Below are 20,896 nucleotides of genomic sequence, written 5' to 3' on the forward strand. Positions count from 1 at the left end.
TCTGAGTGCATAAGTTCACTTCTCTACCTAATTGAACAAAATTTACTAAGTATGTATCCAGTTATGTGCTACATACACATTGGTGCCAAGTGTTGGAGAATCCAAGAAAAATCATCATTCTTAAGTTGATGAAAGGAGCCAAGCAATGAGAGAAATTTGAAGATACATAAAAGTAAAAATACTCCATTAAAATTCATACATTTTGGAGTTTTCCCATGGCCCACAGTTAGAGGCACTACAAAGCCAGAACAGATAGAGCAAGCACATGGCTTTGCCAATCACTGAATACAGCTCATCTGGACTTCCCAAGTATTAAAAATTAGAGCTACATTAGCTCTGTGAACACACCTAGCTCCTTAGAATTTTAATTCATTCTTAACACTAAATGGGTCAATTTTTTTCTTCCTGGACTGTAAAACATCTCAAGACTTTTTCAGGATGCTTTTCTGACATGGTCAAGATTTTGTGAGTCATCTGCAACTATACCTACCTGTTATCAAAATTCAGATCGAGTCTGGGATATTCACAACCCTGTTTGCATATTAATGAAGAAACACTCCTATGCCACCATGACTTTCCATCTTTGAGGGCGGGGCAGTCAATTAGCATATTCCCTCCTTATTGGCTGTGGGCGCCACCATCTTTTTGAGGGTGGGACAGTCAATTAGCATATTCCCTCCTTATTGGCTGTGGGTGCTGCCATCTTTGCGATGGTGTGAGGGTCAATTAGCATATTCCCTCTTTATTAGATAGGATAAAACTGACTACATTTTTCTAAATCTTTACACTCAAAAACCTTCTCTCAGGTGGTTGGAGGCCTAATCATGGATGGAGAAAAAAGCTCATACTAGTATATATTAAATTACATAGGAGTATACAAAAGAATGCATAAACCATAAACTTTGAATTAGAATATCAACATACTGGGGTTAATTAGTGCTAGAATAACCCATGCCCCTTGCATGTTTAATGACCATACCATGATTCTGAAAACAAGTTACATTGTATTCAAAAGACTTTGAGGTATCTTTACATGCCTCCAACAGTGAGGGGAAAAGGCACCAAGAAGAAGAGAAATAGTCCATATATTGATTTGGCCATTATTGTGGGTTGAATTGTGCCCTCTACAAAGATAAGTTTGAAACCCTAACCCCTAGTTCCTGTGAATGTAACCTTATTTGGGAATAGGATCCTTGCAGATGTAATTAAGACGAGGTTGCCCAGCCAGCATGGCTCAGTGGTTGAGCATTGATCTATGAGCCAGGAGATAACAGTTCGATTCCCAGTTAGGGCACATGCCTGGGTGGTGGGCTCTGATACCCCGTAAGGGGCTCTGTGGGAGGCTGCTGATTGAGGATTCTCTCTCATCATTGATGCTTCTATCTCTTTCTCCCTCTCCCTTCCTCTCTGAAATCAATAAAAATACATATATTTTTTAAAAGGATGAGGTCATAGTGAATTAGAGTAGGTCCTAATCTGATGACCGGCATCTTTATGAGAGGAGGGAAATCTGGAAACCAACCCAGACACACAGGAAAAATGTCATGTGGAGACCAAGACAGAGATAGGAGGGATAGATCAGCAAGCCAAAGAATTCCAAGGATGCTGACAATCTACAGAAGCTAGGAAGAGGCAACAAATTCTTCCTACAGTCCTCAGAGTGCACGGCCCTGCTGGTACCTTGATTTCAGACTTCTAGTCTCCTGTGAAAGAATGATTTTCCATTGTTTGAAGCCACCCAGTTTGTGGTAATTTGTTACGGCAGGCCTAGGAGACTAATACAACTACCCACCAGCCATGACAGGTCATTCCACTGCCAAAAAGGGCACCTTTCAGGCAACGTATGTATGCATGTGCAGTCTGAGGGACTCAGGTGGCGCACTGTGCCTTCACATGTTGTTGGGAGGCAGACCAGGATCCTCCTCCCGGCCCTGTCACTTACAGGTGGTGGGAACTGGGAAAACCAAGTAAATTCTCTTTTCTCCCATCTATAAAAGCGGGGTGATATAATTCACCTCACTAGATCATGACAAAGGTTCCGAATGACGTACACAGGGCCCTCTGCTAGCTAGTGGAAGCTGGTGAAATTACTAGGATTTTGTTAGTAAAAGTGACCACATGAATAACCAAGTGGTGTTGGTGGGGACTGGGCGTGATTTCTATAGAGAAAAGAAACCTGCTGGATTCACTCCTCCTCTGACATGTTCTTTGGAAGTCACAGTAAAAATAACCAATATGAAAGACGAACGACTACGGTTTGAAGCCAAAATCAGGCATGTAGCGTTACAGACCTTGGCTGTGTTGATCCATCGGACTCTGGGGCGGGCCCATCCCGGGGTGAGGTGGTCGCATGCCGGTGCCCTTCATGGACCCGCAGTGGATGTCTTCTACAATGCCCTTGTCGTGCATGCCATCCATGGGCTGAAACAGGCGAAGCACCGCTGTTAGATACCGCCTTCATATAGAGCATCTCTATCTGGAGTTGTAAGTCCCCTCTCTAAAGTCCTCAAAACGGTGGCACAAATCACCTATCACCCATACAATAGTCATATATTTTTACACCTACATTACACATACAGTGGGGCCTTGACTTACGAGTGTCCCGACTAATGAGTTTTTCGAGATACGAGCTGTCTCTCGGCTGATTTTTTGCTTTGAGTTGCGAGCTAAAATTCGGGTTACGAGCCAGCTTCAGACACCCCACCGCTAGTTGGCGCAGCGAACGTCACAGTGAACACCACAACATCAGCCCAGCATCACGTATCATTGTAATGGTGAAAATTGATTTGACATACGAGTAATTTGAGTTACGAGCTCCATCACGGAATGAATTAAACTCGTAAGTCAAGGCCCCACTGTATTATTATAATATATTACATATATTTTAGAGGTGGGGACAAAAATTAAAAAGACTACATCAATAGGATCATCAAAACTACCTGTTAAGTCAAAAGTTAAGAGTATAAACAGTTGAATTTTTCCTATAATGTCAAAACCCGAAAGTAAAAATAAAATTCTGCTCACAAGGTGTACAAATAAAAGCTGTTCTTCCATACCTTCTTAGGTCAGTCCTGAAACCTGCCCTGTGATGAAGTTAGTCTCAAGTCTGAAGGAAGACTATTTTAATGTCTGTGATGATCGATTTGTTGGGTAATTTTTTGTCATCAGAGCAGAAGGGACTACGGAAAGTTGAAAAGTTGAAACCAGAAAGTTCCATGGCAGTTGGGAAAAGAGAAACAGACTGGGTAGAGCAGAGAATGGGGTGACCACTGAAAGGGAAGGGCAGTGAAACAGATGAAGCTGTGCCACAGAGAGGGGCAAGACTGAACAAGGTTAAAGGTTAAAGGCACAGTTTGGGGAAAAATTAAGAACACAGGGTCTGGGAACAGGACTTGAGGCCTAGTACATAACAGACACACAATAAATAGCTATTAAGTGGACGTTAATCCAATCCAGAATTGGGCATCGGAGCATGTGTTTTGGGAAAGGCAAAGTCGATTCCTCTGCAAACTGCAACAGCAATTTTCAAAAACAGCCTGAAAGGAATATTTCCAGGAGTTTATAGAAACCAAATAACTTCAAGCAAGAAAGCATGAATGTTTGCAGTTTTGGAGAAAGGAAAGTTAATTTCTGCAGAGTCAAAAGCATGCACTTGAAAAGAGGAAAAATGTACCATAAAGAGGATGTTCAGAAGAAAAATGGGAAGGGTTTGGTATAAAGAGTGTCTCTGAGTGTGTTAAATAGTAATAATAGGGAGGAAATCAAAGCAACACAGCAGATGCATTTAGGCCACTTGTTTATTTATTTCCAGTAATGCTGCAAAGCAAAAAGCTGACGCGCAGAGGGAGAAGGGGGAGAAAGACAAGGAAGACAGCTGTCCATAAAAAGAGTAAGAAAGCGAAGGCATCTGGTCAGCAGGTGTGAACTTAGGCACTAAACCCGTCCTCACCCAGGGAATTATCTGAGGGGCTGGGGGTTCAGGAGAACCAGATTGGCCAAAAAAAATGCACACCTTGCAGAATGAGAGCAAAACCAAACAAAACAGAGTTTAGATGAGGGTAGAGAATATGAGGACATGTGAACAGAAGGGGCTGGAAGAGATAATTATTAATAAAAACAACCCAGTGCAAAAATGTAACACTGACCCAACACTTATTTATACAGCTAACATTTTTTAAAATATATTTTTATTGATTGCAGAGAGGTAGGAAGAGGGAGAGAGAGAGAGAAACATCCATGATGAGAGAGACTCATGGAGCAGCTGCCTCCTGCAAGTCCCCCACTGGGGATCGAGCCTACAACCCAGGCATGTGCCCTTGACTGGAATCGAACCTGGGACCGATGCTCTATCCACTGAGCCAAACCGGCTAGGGCCAGCTAACTTTTAAATGCTTAAATAATCACAGAGATTAGCTAAATATGTCCTTCACATTTTATCTTTCATTTTGGAGGTGAGACATCCTTAACCCATTCTGAAATTATTTAACCCATCTGGACTAAGGTTTTACAAGTGACAGATCAGATCTATAATACAACTCCCAAATTAATTTAATATGAGCAGAAGACAATTTAATGACTTCAGTCTGTCTATATGTTCAATATGTCTGCTAAAAATATGATATAAAAAACAGTTTCATTTCATCAGCTACCTGACAAGCTAAAAATGTGTTTGTTTTTCTTTTTCTAAAAATAAAAGGAGAGAGAACTTGGGAACATTATAGGGATATTCACAATATATTTTTAAATGCAAAGAAGAAAGTTGCAGAGTAATTAAGTAGGAATATGATTCTATTATGGTGAAAGAAAAATTATTTTAAAAAATCACACCTGTGTATGATTTTTACTGAGCATGGAGAAAAGTAAGGTGTGAAAAGCTGTCAACTGGGGTAGAGCCAGGATTAACCATTTCCTTTATCTCAGTATGGTTTCATTTTTCAAAATAACACTATGTTACTTTTCTGATTTGAAAATCATCAAATTACAAAATTTGTAAAGAAGTGGGTCTTTTCTTTTGGTCTCCAATGCCTTAGCTTAAAATTGACCTACAGTCCCACACAATTAGAAGAAAGACTTGCTCTTTTTTGCAGAAATCTTTCCATTTTAAACCAGTATCTCCCATGTTTTGTCTATTTAACATTAAGAGGCATCCCACCACCCTATCCCCGTAATGTCATCCACAGGGGACGTAAAACCTCTACTGTCTCATCAGGCACGACCTTCAGGTAATAGGCAGTGGCCTCACAGAGTTTCCTTGACTTCTGCTGACTTTCAAGGCAAATTGTCTCAGAGGCTCTTGTTTACTTGCTCCAAAGGCTGTTCTCTCTTCTTTGCATGTCCTGTGAAGGCCTAATGCCAAAACTGTCCCAGTATGACCATCCCCACAGCAACAATCCAAGTCTCACAAACAGAGGATCATTATAACAGTCCAGAAACAGACGGCTGGCCCCGAGCTCAGCTAAATCAGGCCCTTCTCCCAGAATGAAGCCACTGAGAGAGACAGCCAAGTGCCTGCGAGGGCCTCCCTAGAAACTACCTAAAATCTTTAGGAAGGGACTCATGTTCCTTTTACTCTTTGAGATCTAATTTTTAAAATAAACACCAACATTTTAAAGAAAGAATAATTCTCAGTATGTTCATTTGTGGATGATATAAGTTACTGAACACATATAGTCAGACTTATTCATTTATACACTTATTCATCAAGCCAAAATAGCTGCAACCCATACATCAGAGAATTTAATTATCAGAACTGCATAGTCTATCTTCTCTTTTTAAAAAGCCACGATCTGATCTTCCTGACTAGTGCAACATCTGTAACAATAAACAAGCCTCAGAAGGTATGTTTTTAATAATATTCAGGGTAAGACAAAGACCTAGCTTCTCTGGTAAAAGCAGCAGAAACAGAGGGGCAGGGGTTATCAGGGACATTAGCCGTCCACGACGCAGAAGATGAGCCTGAACAGGAGAAGAACCTCTTACCTTGTGCATCTGATGCATGCCTTCCTGCGGGAAGTCGGCAGATGCCATCGTCGGCATAGGGTGTGAGACACTTGGAGGTCCAGGACTTGGCCCCATCATACTGTGGACGGAACCTGGAGATGGTCCAGGTCCCGGACTAGGTCCGAGAATCGGTCCAGGAGAGGGTCCGGGCCCTGGCGAAGGCCCTGGGTGGGGCATCGCACCAGGGTCAGTGGGTGTGGACATCTACTTCTCCTGTCTCTGCCAGTCAGTACAATGATACTGAGTTGAAAAGAAGGGGGAAAAAAAGGAATGTTTTCAACATGATGCTAAGATCAGAATAAAACAGTTGTTAGTATTTGACGGTGCCATTTTTATAACAAACATCAAACAGAACTGCTCTGCCTGCTCCAGATGTTTGAATGTGATATATATCCATCTGCCCTAGTCTTTATGAAGACCACTTGTTTAAAAGAAAAAAATACTCTAAATGATTCCCCAGAAAGATATAAATCATCTAAGATACAAAAAGTACTCACTGGAGAAACTCAAATTTAGCACATAAGCAGAATTCTGAACAAGTTTGAAATTTATTACTGAAGCCAACAGATGCTCTCCATTACTTACTGGCTGGGGCACCTAGCAAGTCATTAACCTCCCAAAGCCATTAAAATATAACCCCCTTAAAACATATCCAACCAACATCCATTTTCATAAGTAAATGGACATTCAAAACTTCATAGAAAATCCTAGGTAGTTAAAATCCCAGATAGCGAAAATTACAATTCCATAAATTGAGAATGAAAGAGAATCCCCAATCATAGGAAAAGCAGAGGTTATGGGAGTCAGACAAATATGGGTCCATGTGATATAATTATTAGCTGAGAGTGAAATGCAACAATACATGTAAAAGCACAGTTCTTTGCCTGGCACAATAAGCAGCCATCTATTATTATTATTATTATTATTATTATTAAATTGGTATTCAGATTATATATAGTTCAGGTGTTCAACATTATAGATGTTTGGATACACTGCAAGGTGTACACCGCTGTAAATCTAGTTACCATCCATCACCATACAATTGACCCCCTTTACCCATTTCGCACTCCTCTCAACACCTTTCCCATCTGTTCTTCCTATGATTTTGTTTGTTCATTGCTTTTTTTTTAAGATTCCACATATAAGTGAAATCATACGGTATTTGTCTTCTCCGTCTGACTTGTTTCACTTAGCATAATACTGCCCTCAAGAGTTCCTTCCTTTTAACGGCTGAGTAATTTCCATCTCCTTAATCCATTCATCTACCAATGGGCACTTAAGCTATTTCCATGTTTTAGCTATTGTAAATAATACTGCAAGGAACATAAAGGTGCCTATATTTTTTTCAAATTAGTGTTTTCTTCTCCTGTGACCACTCTTTTTAGCATTATCTTCCCCACCACCGCCACAAAACCAGAGGTGATCAGAAGGATCAGTTTAAGACATGGTCCTCCTGCCAGCCAATGGAAGACAACTTGGACAGTCGAGAATTCGTCCTAGGCCTCTCTGTGGTCCAATATTCCAAGAGAAGTCATCCATGACGCCTGGATCGGGACCCACCACAGATGAGGTATGTCAATTCTGGGTCTATTTCAGCAAAGTCATATTCCATGGCCCACGCTCTGAAACTTCTTGGCATCCCCACTGAGGAGCTCCCTCTTGGGGTGGGTACAACTGCATCTTGGACATGAGCCAAAAACGAGTAAATAAGTGTTTTTCCAAATCCTGATGGAGATCAATGATCCCAGAAAGATAGCTGAATGCCACTAGTGATAGTAATTATTACACAGTATGTTATCTGGGGGCACACACCTGTACACACAAAAGCTTTCTGCTGTTACCCTCACAAAATAGAGAATGAGACACCATAAGAGATTTACTTACCCACTGCTCAGTGGCAGGGATAGAATTAGACCACAAGGGCCCAGACCTATAACAAGGCCCTCTCCACAGTGAAAGTAGAGGTTTAAAAAAACACCCCACATTAGTTCCATTCTTAGCTACCTACTATCACCTCTGGCAGAATCTCTAGACTGTGAAGGCCATGAAGACAGGTTTGGCTCTTTTTCATTCCTGTATCCCCAGCACCTCTGCCCAGCATGTAGTAAGTGCACACAAAAAATCTGAATGAACTGAAACGACAATTTCAAGGGCAAACGATTAACAGAGTCAATTATTTTATGTATAAAAATTATAGAGCAATCAGTGTCTGAGGTGTGTTCACAGGGACCAGTTTGTAAAGTATGACTGCCCAATCATTATACTACGCACCTGAAACTAACAGAAAATAATATTGAATGTAATCTGTAATTGAAAAAAAGAAACCTTAAAAGCGTAGGCAAGAACTCAGGGCAGAAGTCAGACGGAGACAAATACAGCAGTCCTGGGTTACGTCGGGACTCCATGTACGTCGTTTCGTGGTTACGTCACCATCTCCCATTTATTTATTAAAAAAAAAAAAGTTCCATAACTTCAACGTATGTACATATGTACTTTATGTTTTTTTATTATTTATTTACCACAAGTAAAGGTCAGGAATTATCTTTCTTTTAATTTTTTTTTACTGTTTCACTTCATTACTGCTGTGGATGTGCTCCACGTGAGTGACGCAGGTGCTGATGTGGGTGGGCTCAGACTTATGGCGAAAACCGCGTCACGTTGTGCTATAGGAACGGATCTCCAATGTAACCCGAGGACCTACTGTACCATATGATTTCACTTCTACGTAGAATCTAAAAAAACAAAACAAAAACACATAAACAAAACAAAAGAGCAACAGACTCACAGATAGAACAAACTGATGGTTGCCAGAGTGGAAGGGGTGGGGAATAAGTGAAAAATGTGAAGGGGAATAAGAGTACAAACTTCCAGTTATTAGATAAAGAAGCCACAGGGATATAGTGTACAACACAGGGAATATATAAAAAAAGGCTAATATGCAAATTGACTGAACAGCAGAACCACCGGTCGCTATGATGGGCACTGACCACCAGGGGCAGATGCTCAACACAGGAGCTGCACCCTGGTGGTGAGTGTGCTCCCACAAGGCGAGCGCCACTCAACCAGAAGCCAGGCTCATGGCTGGCGAGCGAGCGCAGCAGCAGTGGCAGGAGCCTCTCCTGCCTCCGCGACCGCCCTAAGGATGTCCGTCCGACTGCTGGAATGTCAGCAGTCAGACATTCGCCGAGGGCTTCCAGATTGCAAGAGGGCACAGGCTGGGCTGAGGGACACTCCTAGTGCATGAATTTCGTGCACTGGGCCTACAGTATCATAATAATAATGACTGTTAATAGACTTATTGTGGTGATCACATTGCAAGGCATATAAATACCAAATCATCATGTTGCACACCAGAAACTAATACAATTGTATATGCCAACTATACTTTAGTAAAAAAATTTTAAAAAAGAATTTAGGGCATTCTGATGAGTTAGGCCTAAAACGGAAAGCGATGATAGGCTGCTTTGGAGTGAATATAAGCAGGGATCACTCAAACTCTTTTGCTGATAGAAGATGGGACCAAAAATGTAGTTCAAGCAGTTTCTAAAACAACAGGGAAGCCCCGCGGGTGAATTACAGCCTTGAATTCTCTAGAGAGCCAAATGTTATTATTTATTCTTTGTGATTAACAAAGCAGACGGAAGTAACATTTTTTGGCAGCCCACCCCTTCACACACGTACACACACACACACACACACACACACGTTCAGTCGGCATTTTAAATTTAGGAAGCCGACGTCAATTCAGGGGCACTACAAGTTATGTTCTTTTATGTATGTCAGCAAACTAACACACCCCTTTATTTTTTTGTGAATAAGAGGAAATTGCTTACTTCCAGTTATAATTTGCCTTGAAATAGGCTTCAAGAGCTACGACATTAATATATCACAAACCTGAACAATGACAATACAAGTACTTTGCCTGGTAGTCCTACTTTTCATGTTTTAATATACATTACCTATAATACTCCTTTCTACAAATATGATCGCCTTCATCTGGGAATCCCATAGAATGCTGTGATTACCTATACACAGCCCCATAACTATGCTCCTCATTTTTATTTTTTTGTTAAAGGAAACTACTAAAAACTTAAAGTGAAAAACACTTGAGAAGGAAAAGGGAAAAGTATGGACATATAAGTGGAATATTAATACCATGCAGTTAACTTTTTCCTAAGAGAACCTTCAGATGCATACACGTAATGAATGTGCCCATTACGGAGCATGACTCACAAATGAGAAACTAGCTCAGAGAAATAGCACAGTCTAGTAGAACGCCCCCCGTGCCACAGGGCTCATGATTGGCAGGAATCTGGACTGTCACACACCTTGAATGTGGTAGTTACTCTCTGGCTTTTGACTGGGAGTCCAGAGACCCGAGTCTTTCCTCTCAGAGTCGCCGCTAATTCTAGGGCCCTGAGCCACGTGCCTTTCCCTCGGGGTCTCTAGGCCTCCTCTGGGCTTGGGATAGGAGTCTCTCAAGGCTCCCTCCGTCTGTCTATCCGACCACGGGGAGCATCTCGCAACCTTCCTGCACGGGAGGAGGCTCTGTGGCCAGATCTGGGCTGTCCCAGGACGGGCGTCTTGCGGCGGCCACGACAGGTGTGCTGAAGAGGAGCACCTCTCAGAGAGGCGGCACAGTCCTGGCCTCTTCATTTCTGGTGGCAACTTGACAGCACAGCTCAGGTGCCTGATGAAACCTCCCCACAGTGTAAAGCAAGGGGGGGGGGAGGTAATGAACGACAACAGGTACCAGTCTTTGGCAGCCGTGCATGTTGTTACTAAGTTACTATGATTAAGGTTTAAAGCCCAGTATTGGCCAACTGGGCCTCTCCCTCTTCAACCCTGCAAGTATCCCTAGGAATCCAACCCCCCTTCCTTCCTTTCTTCTTCAAAGGGCGAATGAAATGCCGCAGACAGGGCGGTGAGGGAGAGGAGAGCGCTCAGATAACCTTGATAGGGTCGTGGTTGATCTGTCCACGAGATAACACCCAAAACTTATTTTTATTTTGTGTTGGGGGAGGGCGTTTTACATTGTCACAGAAAAGAACAACCAGTTCCACAATTATGTGGCTAATGTAATGAAGAAATGTGTGTGTGTGTGTGTGGGGGGGGGGGAATGGAGGCGAGGCAAGGTACAGTGACCTCCCCATACAGGCAATGCTAGTCCTCCAACCTCCCCGTAGGCTGCCTCAGACCAGCACTCCCTGAGAGCCAGGCCGCTGCATTCTTGGCCAAGAATTCTCCAGCAGTACACCATGTCTTTTCTCCTCCTGATGTTCCTGCCTTTACAACTGGCGAGTGTGTGCTTTTAAAAATAAAGGTTTGGAGCTTCCCACAGCTCCAACCACCAGGCATCTTCCTCAGCCCAGTCTCCTTCCTCTCCCCTAGCTGAAAGCCACAGCGCACCCATCTGCATATTAAAAGAGCTCAGCTTCATGGGATCTTAAGGGTCACCAGTCCAACCATGAGAAAGCACATACCTTACTGTCTTACTGCCATCCACAGAAATACCAAAGACCCCCACTCCTGTAGTAATAGTTAAACACACCCATTCGTGCTTCATAATAACTTTAGTGACTTAAATCGAGGAGGCATTTTTGTCACATCCCCACTGAAATGATGAAGGCAGGAAGGGACCACCTAGTTTGACCAAAGTCACATCTGTAAGCAGAACCTCTTACCTCTCCTCTCCCAGCCAATGCTGAGCCACTGCACCCATCAGGCCAGGCCACCCCCGGCCACCCCCGGCCACCCCCCCCACCCCCGCCCCTGGGTGTGGAGAGCATGCAACAATGATAGGAGTGGAAAGCACAGGACGGAGAAACAAAGATGGAAAAACTGGAGAGAGATTTTGCAACATCAATGATGAGAGAATCACTGATCGGCTGCCTCCTGCATGCCCCCTACTGGGGATCGAGCCTGCAACCCAGACATGTGCCCTGACCGGGAATCCAACTGTGACCTCCTGGTTCATAGGTGGACGCTCAACCACTGAGCCACACCAGTTGAGCATGGCTGTGATAACATATTAATTTATGACGGGGCAGAGAAGTAAAGAGAAGCCCTAGAGAGAATAGGAGGTGGAGACAATGTCATGAACTAAAGAGGTCGGTGATATTTAATCAAACATCCTGGGGACCCAATTTGACTCCTCTATTCCCAACTGTACTGACTCTCCACTGGGCACAAGGCCATGTACAAAAACGACCAGAGGGCTTACTTACTCCCAGGCTCTGCAAGCCTGATAGGGAAGGAGCACAAATCCACAAATAGCAGGGAGGGAGGGAGGAAAAGAAATGGAACCTCCTACAAGACAAGAAGGGGCATGGCTCAGGTGTCCCACACAGCCCCAGGCAGGAAAGGCGACTTGCAGCTTGGAAAGGGAGTTAGGGAAGGCTGCACGGAGAGGGTGGCACGTCAGCTAGGCCTTGACATAAAAGTAAACATACAAACGTTTCCTAGAAACTGTTTTCTAGTCGCAGAAAGAGCTGGAGGAAATGCCACCATCATGACTAGGCAACACTTCCTCCAGAACTCTCTCCACTGAAGGTCATAAGAAAGACGGGAAATCTTAGATCTCCGGCAGACATGTATCACTGCGGGGGTCTACAGAAAGGCTGGGGTGCAGGCTAAAGGTGGACCACTAGGACTGAAAACCAGGCCCAGTTCACCTCCCTAAGAATAACTCGGTCTTGCAAAGTTTCCTGGCTGCTCCGTAGGCCAGTAAGGCTCAGGAGATAGTGAAGATAAGTTAAAAGAAAAGAGTTCTTTTCATGTCTGTTCGCTGACTCAGAGCGTCTCTCCGGACCTGAAGGGCCACTTGCTTCTGTGTAGCTTTCTCTAGAAATGAACTGATAATTCCTCACAAGAAGCAGCCACGGCTCTAGAACTGGGACACTGCACCGCTAAGCTTAATGGGGGAGCGGAGCTGGGTCAGGAGAGCAGCGATGAAGATAAAGAAAAACTACCAGAAGCTTCTCTTTTAGAGGCCCAGGTTGTTGGGCTAGGTCCGTGGTCGGCAAACCGCGGCTCGCGAGCCACATGCGGCTCTTTGGCCCCTTGAGTGTGGCTCTTTCACAAAATCCCACGTGCGGGCGCGCACGTACAGTGCGATTGAAACTTCGTGCCCATGGAGGCGGTAAGTATTACCAAGGCCCTGTGCTTCTTGGGCTGTCGTGCAACTTTAAACAGGGCACATGTGGTGGTTTGTGCCGCGGATAAAAACCACGCTGGGCTTCAAGTTGGTATTACACACTGCCGGACCAAAACTCTAGCAAGGCACGGAAAACGTTTATCCCTGTGCTCATTCCTGTCAGGGTCCCATGCAAAGTGGAATACTTTTCAAAGAAGTGGTTGGGTTGGAAGTTTGCTGGGCTTCTGTGAACTCGTCATCGTGGAGTCAAGGAAACACGTTAAGATGTGAGCTGCTACCTGCCCTTTAAATAAGCTGCCTTGGGGCCATCCTTCAGAGCGAGCCCTGGCAAAGGCTGAGGCAGCTCCGTGCAGGGCGGAGGACGGCACACACTGCGGTGGCCGCCGAGTGCCCAGGCTTCCCAGGCACAGCCTCACAGGAACCTGGCTCTTCACACCGCACCCTGGAGACACCGGCTACCTGTGATGCAATTCGATGTCCTCCTCGTGAGGACAGCCAAAGCTTCCACAGAGGAAAAATCCTTTAAAAAGACTGTTCACGAGAAATCCCGAAGTACTAGAAAAGCCCTCAACAAAAGAGCAGCTCAGCAGAGCATCCCTCTAAGCTAGGAATCAACTTCCATGGGTGGTTATAAAGGTCACCATGGGTAACTGTCATGTCTAAAACTCATTTGACAAACAAGCCAATGACAGCTAGTCTGAAAGCACACCTGCAGTGTACTGTGCCGTGTGTGTGTGTGCGTGCGTGTGTGTGTGTGTGTGTGTGTGTGTGTGTGTGTGTCCATGTGACGGTCCTTCCTACGTCCCGTTAGGCCCCTGGCAAGGCAAGCTCATTTGGGATGCTGATAAGCATCAGTGATAGCCACTTCCTTCTCTGTCTGCTGAGATAATATTTATACATTAAACACATGCAAGAGTCTGAAATACATACTTTAAAACTCTTCTGGTTGACATGGCACACTGTAGCACCACAACTCCAATACCACATTCTGTTATGGGACAGACGAGCTTTGATACGCCACAACTTTTGTAGTAGGGACAAAATTTCAAGAAGGAACCCTTCAAGTTCTTTGCAACTAAAATGAATCATGGTCACTTATGACATTTGTATGCCATTAAGAAAATCACCATGTAGTTCATTTGACCTCATCTGCAAATAAGCATAATAATAGCAGCTACAGCCTCACATTTGATATGAATCAAATGAAATATTACACATGATGACACCTCCTGAGCTATCAGGTAAAAATGCACATTATCCCAAGGATCCTTCTAAAGGCCTCAATTCCCATCCTGGCCTTGAATCGACATCCTGTCAGATTCATCTAAAATATTTCCTGTTCATGAATAGCCTTGCTCAAAACTTCTGAGAGACAAGCCTCCAATAGGCATTGCGTAAAATATTCATACATGAGCCTGGAAGTCAGGTCTTCCTACCATCTCCAACTTCATCCTTTGAAAACTCTCCCCACCTTGGACCCTCTTGTCCTGGGCAACCAGGTCAAAAATGGTACACTGGTCTTTTCACAGATTCTTTAGGCTCAGCCTCTGTGCTATCAAGACTGTCTTCTGATCTCAGGTGATCACAGTCCATCACCCCCACCTCTGCCCCGCTCCAGCAGCAACCCTACCCATCGAGAAGACCTTATCTATCCCATGGGCCCAAGAGAACTCACCCTGATCTCTCCCTGTATCACATGGCCCTTGCAGTTTACTATTTGTTATTCTTGTTTACATGTTCCGGTACATTCTTTAAAACACATCAATTCTCAACTATAGGTCATTTATTTTTTACAGAATTATGAATTTTGCTTAATAACATTTTAGGACATATAGGAAAACAGCACAACCGCAAGCTACAAAAAAGTTGCAAATATTCAAGTGCCTGGTTCAAAAGCACAGTGGGGAGATGGGAGAGGGCTGCTATCCTCACGGGCTGTCCATTTCCAAGTTTGATGACTTATATAAACCAACATATCCTGACTCTTTTTGGTTAGAGAATTCTGAATTCCACTTAAACAAACAAACAAAAACAAAACAAGCAAACGAAAAAGGAGCCCTAGTTAGGTAGCTCAGTTGGTTAGATCATTGTCCTGACACGCCAAGGATGTGGGTTCCATCCCCGGTCAGGGCACATACAAGAAGCAACCAATGAATCGTAAGTAAGTGAAACAACTAATCAATGTCTGTCTGTCTGTCTGTCTGTCTCTCCCTCTCTCTCTCCTTCCCTTCCTCTCTCATCAGTAAATAAAACCATTTATTTTAAAAAAGGAGAGGGGTGGGCTATAATTATATTTAATGGTTTTTAATTTTTAAATTTATTTCAACTTCTGTGGATTCCATTCATCAATTTACAAAGAGGCCAGGCCAAATTTAAATTAGTTCAGTTTCTGAAAAGTTTCTAAAACATTAGTGCTTGAGTAGAGATAGATGATATATTGTTAAAGACTAAGGCTTGAGATGCTTATATACCGAAAACTACAATAGGATACTGTTTAAAAGATTTTAAATCACAGAGGCATATAGCCTGATTATAACTGTCTAAATGTTCTGAAAGTCTTATATCTATAATAAAACATCATAATTCATGGTAGGCTTCAGTTATAAAGTAATGTACTATAAAGCCAGAAGTTTGGAAGGGGACTACTTCTGCCAACATTTTAAAAATCCTGTCTTCCATATCTAAAACATCATCCCAAATGAGTGAATTAATGAGTAATGAACTCATGATTAAAATTAAATATTGTTTATATGCAACATTCAAAAGACCCAACTATTTAGCTCCTGAATTTTGTCAGCTCTTTTATGTTTTGCTAAGTTATAATTATTCAAGTACCTTTGACTGTATCTTTAAGACTGGTCTTACTTAAAGGTTCTCTTTTAATATATCCTGAATACATAATATCTACAAGGAAAAGTGCTACATTATTAAGAGAAAAAATAAAGTCATAATAAATAGTAATAAAGTTGTAAAGTTTTCCAAACCCATACTGCAAGATCCCATTTAACTTGGAACAGATATTTTAGGAAAATAAATATGTTACCTTTCACAATGGCTCTGCAGAACTAAGTTTTAGACTCCTATGTTTCCTATAAACATAGTCACAATTTCTTTGGTAGAAAACACAGACCTTTTTAAAAGACTTTACCAAATAACTGACCACCGTATTTCTGTATTTTCTATTCCCAATTACTTATGAAATGATCCATGACTTTACTAACTGGCTAGAGATTAAGTTTCCATAATACAAACTCTTGCAAAGATGACAGAAATTCAGCATCCGCAATTGGTCAAAAACAATCTACAGAACACACTTAAGGAATTGGAGTAAATTAGAAGATAATTCTTTTTTTTTTTTAAATATATTTTATTGATTTTTTACAGAGAGGAAGGGAGAGAGATAGAGAGTTAGAAACATCGATGAGAGAGAAACATCGATCAGCTGCCTCCTGCACATCTCCCACTGGGGATGTGCCCGCAACCCAGGTACATGCCCTTGACCGGAATCGAACCTGGGACCTTTCAGTCCGCAGGCCGACGCTCTATCCACTGAGCCAAACCGGTTTCGGCAGAAGATAATTCTTTTACATAAAAAAAAAAAAGTGACAAGAAAAAATTCAGAAGTAGGTTCCAAATATGGCTTTTACATTTCAGAAATTTTCCCATTTCTTCACCAGAAGTACTGGAGAAATGTGACTCACTTACTGAGAGCTTTCAAAGTCCACTCATGGTGAGCAACTGATGAAAATGATCTTGACCAGAAACACTGAGAATCAAAACTTCTGGTGGTTAAGTCAGGTCCTACCAACACACCTTCAACAAGCTAGTGCTGGCAAACACCCCTTAGCCTTATGTTTGTGGTAATTCAGTTGTTCTCATGGCAGCCTGTCAAGATGTCATAAATAGCGATTTATTATTTCTCTGGAGTATCAAAAAGCTGCTGACCTAAGAGAGTTTGACAAATAAATGCCCTGTTTACAAAGGAAGGCTTCTAAAGGGGAAAAAGGGCACGCACCACTTTTATAATGTATCAAAGTTTTCTCTTTTATGCTCTTGCTTGAATACATAATAAGCCTTTAAAAAATGAAATGTCAAAATATTACAGTAATATAAGAGGCATCCCAATTATCTCCTAGAAAAGAATGGGATATGCTTTCAGACTGGTCAGTAAAATGACTTACTTTAAACTTAATTAAAGGAAAGAAGTTTTAAATAATTATTTGCCAAAGTCTCACCTTCTAGTTATACTGTCAGAAATATTTTAAACAGAATTCAAGTATTAACAATATAATACAAGCAGAGGTACTTTTTGTGTGTGTGTGTCAAATTCCAAGCCTCCTGTGTTGGTCAAAGCACTTTTCAAGAAACCTGACGAGAAATGCTCAAAAACCACTTTAAAATTGAACAAAAGAAAAGATCTAAGGCTGCTTTGAACACACTCTTGCAGTGAATATTTTCTGTGAAACACCACAGTGCAGCCAGCCCAGAAGCTGGGATGTAACTGATGTAACACATAAGAGAAAGGCTGCATTGAAGGAAGCACTCCCTCGCCTCTGCCAGTTCTTCAAGGGTCCTGATACCCCAAACTCTTAATTTATTCTACAATATTCTTGACCAATACAGAGTCTCTCTTTAATACCTTCCAACAAGAGAGCTGGACCTCAGTCTAGCGGTGTGTTTTTACTTTAGTCCATGCCAATAACTATCATTTGCACCTAATAAGTATCTCCAAATCCCTTCTTTCCAGCAGCTAACGTTTGAGTTGTCAGCAAGCTTTTTAAAAAAAAAAAAAAAGGAAAGAAAAAATCTAGAATAAAAGGGCAATTAAATTCCTAAAAGTGTGTCTCAATTTGCATAACAATGCACCACCTTGCCTCCAAACCTGACACACCTCTTAACACTTTACCACTTGATAGCAGTGGGCTGGAAGCCTACCAAGTCTAGTGTGGGCAAACAAGCCTTGGGTAGTGGTCCCCCAAATAAATGGTGGAAAGTATTACCCGAAACATCTAAATGTGCCTCTGAAAGGAAATACACACACATTCAACACTGGGCATGGTTTTTATTTTAGTACAACTCTCAGTGGTTTCTGAGTTGTACTGGTCCGGCAGGAATTTTCTCCACATGCAAGCAACAATCTTTCTGCTCATACAAGCATTCTGTTCCTACAAGCATGGCATAACCAGATGTAAATAAGTAAGTCCTTTGAAATGGAAGTTTAAAATTTAACCCTGCTATTGGTAACGCACAGACGTGAAAAGTAACCACTCCATACAGTAGACAAACGTGTATCCTTAATGTCTTCCTTATGCTCTACCATTACACATACTTGGGAAGACAGCCTGCACATAATGACAGCGATGACACGAACCAGGGTCGCTTTGATTTTTCAAAAGCACCAACCTCCTTCAGGTCAGGCAGGGAGGAAAACAGGCGACAATCTTGCAAAACTCTCCCAAAAGTTATATAAACAAAGGAGGGGAGAAGCCCAAATGGGTTCTGCACCCATGTGCTACTAAAATTACATAACCACCGGTGCAGGCACTAAAGAAGGAATGGCTTCTGCACAACACTCCCACTTCCCTCGACCCCCGAGCCTGTCTCCTTCTTTTTAAAAAGCCAAACGCCTGGCAAGATCAAGTGGACAACTCTGAATATTTATTTTATTGCTGGAGTAAATCCTGCCAGAGTTGGAGGCACGTTTAGGCCCGAAGTTTGAATGTGCCACACACAGGGAGCAGCGACTCCACTCTCGGGACCCGCAGGAGAAAGAACTGACAAGCGACAACATCCAGGAAGGCCTTCTCCTTCCCCCTCAGGATGCCTCCCGCTGGAAAGTTTCCACGCAATCGATCGAAGGGCAAGGAGCCCATTTCCCCCCCGCCTGCCTGACTTTGCAGGAAAAGCGAGCGGGGAGACCAGAGGGAGCGGGCAGGGAAAGTACTGGAAAGATCCGCACCCGGCGGGTGGCGGCGACGCAGGCTGCTTACCTGGGGTCCGCGGAACAAAAAGAGGAGCGGGGCTCGCCGAGCCTGCGGTGGCGGCGCGGTCGGCGGCGGGGAGCCGGTGTCCGCCGGAGCCCTAGGCCCGCGCCGTAGCCCGCGGCCCAGCCCCGGCCGCCGCTTCCTCGCTCGCGCGCGTCATGTCACGGCGATCAAACATGTCTGTGTGCGCTTCGCTGCTGTGACTTCCTGATTCTCTGCCGCTCGCGCGCGCACACTCACCCTCACAGCCACACGCACACGCCACCCCGACCTGCCCCCGCCACCAACCTGGCCTGTCCTCCCCGGGCTCTGGGGGAGGGCGCCAGCAGGGGCATCTGCCCGCGCCGCTGCTCCCGACGCACTGGCCCCGGCGCGCACAACACACTCACATTCACGCGCGAACACACTCGCGTCGGCCCCGAGGGTTCGGAGACGCGAGCCACGGGAGCTCGCCACTCCCCTCCACCCCCACCCCACCCTACTTAGCTGCCCTGACAAACTTTTTTTCCTGCCTGATCCGCGTCCAACTTCCCTCCACCCCCACCCCCCAGCAGTCCGGCCAGCCCAGCGCTCACCAAAATCAGCCGCAAACTGCAACCCGGATAAAAATAATAATGCAGCCCGGGCGGCGGGGGCGAGCGCGCAGCACTGGCAGGAGGCGATTTCCCCGCGTGTACCGGAAACCGGCCCGAGTGCCCACATCAGGGCGCGGGTGTCTCTCGGAGCCCGCACTACTGCGTCCGGCCCGCGCGGTGCAACTGAGCCCAGACTGCAAGGCCCGGTGCGGGGCACCCGAAGCACTGGACTCGGAGTGCGCCCCGCAGCCGGAGGGCGGCGAGGGGCTGGCGCGCCGAACCGGTTATTTGGGGAAGTGCATCGCGACACCTTTGCAGGAGGCATGGCCGTGTTTTCCAACGCAAGTGGGAGGAGGGAAGACGGAGGGGGAAAGCAAAAGGGGTTAACCAGGTTGGGATGGGAATAGAGCAACTCGAAAGCAGAGACCCAGAAAGATGGGTGCATGTTATCGTTGAGATTAAGCTCCCACTGGGTCTCCCCGCCTCCGGTCCTCACGCCCCCCCACCCCCCCACCCTACCTCCTTCTCCCCGCTGAAGCCCTTCCCCTTCTCCAGCGAACGCCACCATCGCCGCCCGGGTGTGCGCGGGTCCTGTTTGTGACAGTAAGGCAGAAGAGGATTATCCGGATCATGGCCTCCCGGCCCGAAGCCACAGTCTCTCTCCCTGGCCCCAGAGCGCCCCTAGCACCCGGACAGTTGCGGGCGACCTACGCCCGCGATTCCCGCGGCTCAAGCTGCAGGAAGACTCAAAGCAAAAGAAGACAAACCCGGGGAGGGAGAGGGCAGGGTAAGTGAGCCCCGCGGGCACCTCTGACCTCCTTCGGTGCCGCCTCCCTCCTTCCCAGCTGTGCGGCCCGGGCCAGACACCCCGAACTTCAACGCCCGCGCCGTCGCCAGGTATCAGGAGCAGGAACGCCCGCAGAGCCTCGGGCACAGCGCCGTGGCAGCCCTTCTCCCTAAAGGCCTGACTACCGGTCAGCATTCCCACCCCCGGGCGCCCGAGGGAACGCGCAAAGTGGAGGTGACACCGCCGACCCGCACGCACCGGCCCCGCGGCGGTGGCAGCCGCCGCCTCGGCGCGCCGGCCCAGGCTGCTCCGGCCGCTCGCTCGGCTCTCTGCAGCCTTTTAAACTCGTCTCCGGGAAGCGAGTGGCAGCCGCGATCGTTGGCGCCTCGCCGCC

General features: G+C 44.9%; 1 protein-coding gene across 1 annotated transcript in view; it reads right to left on the minus strand.

Annotated features, from left to right (window-relative positions):
• SMARCA2 (SWI/SNF related BAF chromatin remodeling complex subunit ATPase 2) overlaps nucleotides 1-19,545 on the minus strand; it is a 164,773-nt gene extending 145,228 nt beyond the window's left edge. The window contains exons 1-3 of the mRNA XM_081104098.1: nucleotides 19,147-19,545; nucleotides 5,980-6,240; nucleotides 2,292-2,421 (exon numbers count right to left, since the gene is read on the minus strand). Of these exons, the coding sequence (XP_080960224.1) occupies nucleotides 2,292-2,421; nucleotides 5,980-6,204 (355 nt within the window). The 5' untranslated portion in view covers nucleotides 6,205-6,240; nucleotides 19,147-19,545. The remainder of the gene's footprint in view (nucleotides 1-2,291; nucleotides 2,422-5,979; nucleotides 6,241-19,146) is intronic.
• Nucleotides 19,546-20,896: the final 1,351 nt, after the last annotated feature.

The sequence above is a fragment of the Myotis nattereri genome, assembly GCF_964212035.1.
Source record: "Myotis nattereri genome assembly, chromosome: 12".
NCBI classification, from domain to species: Eukaryota; Metazoa; Chordata; class Mammalia; order Chiroptera; family Vespertilionidae; genus Myotis; species Myotis nattereri.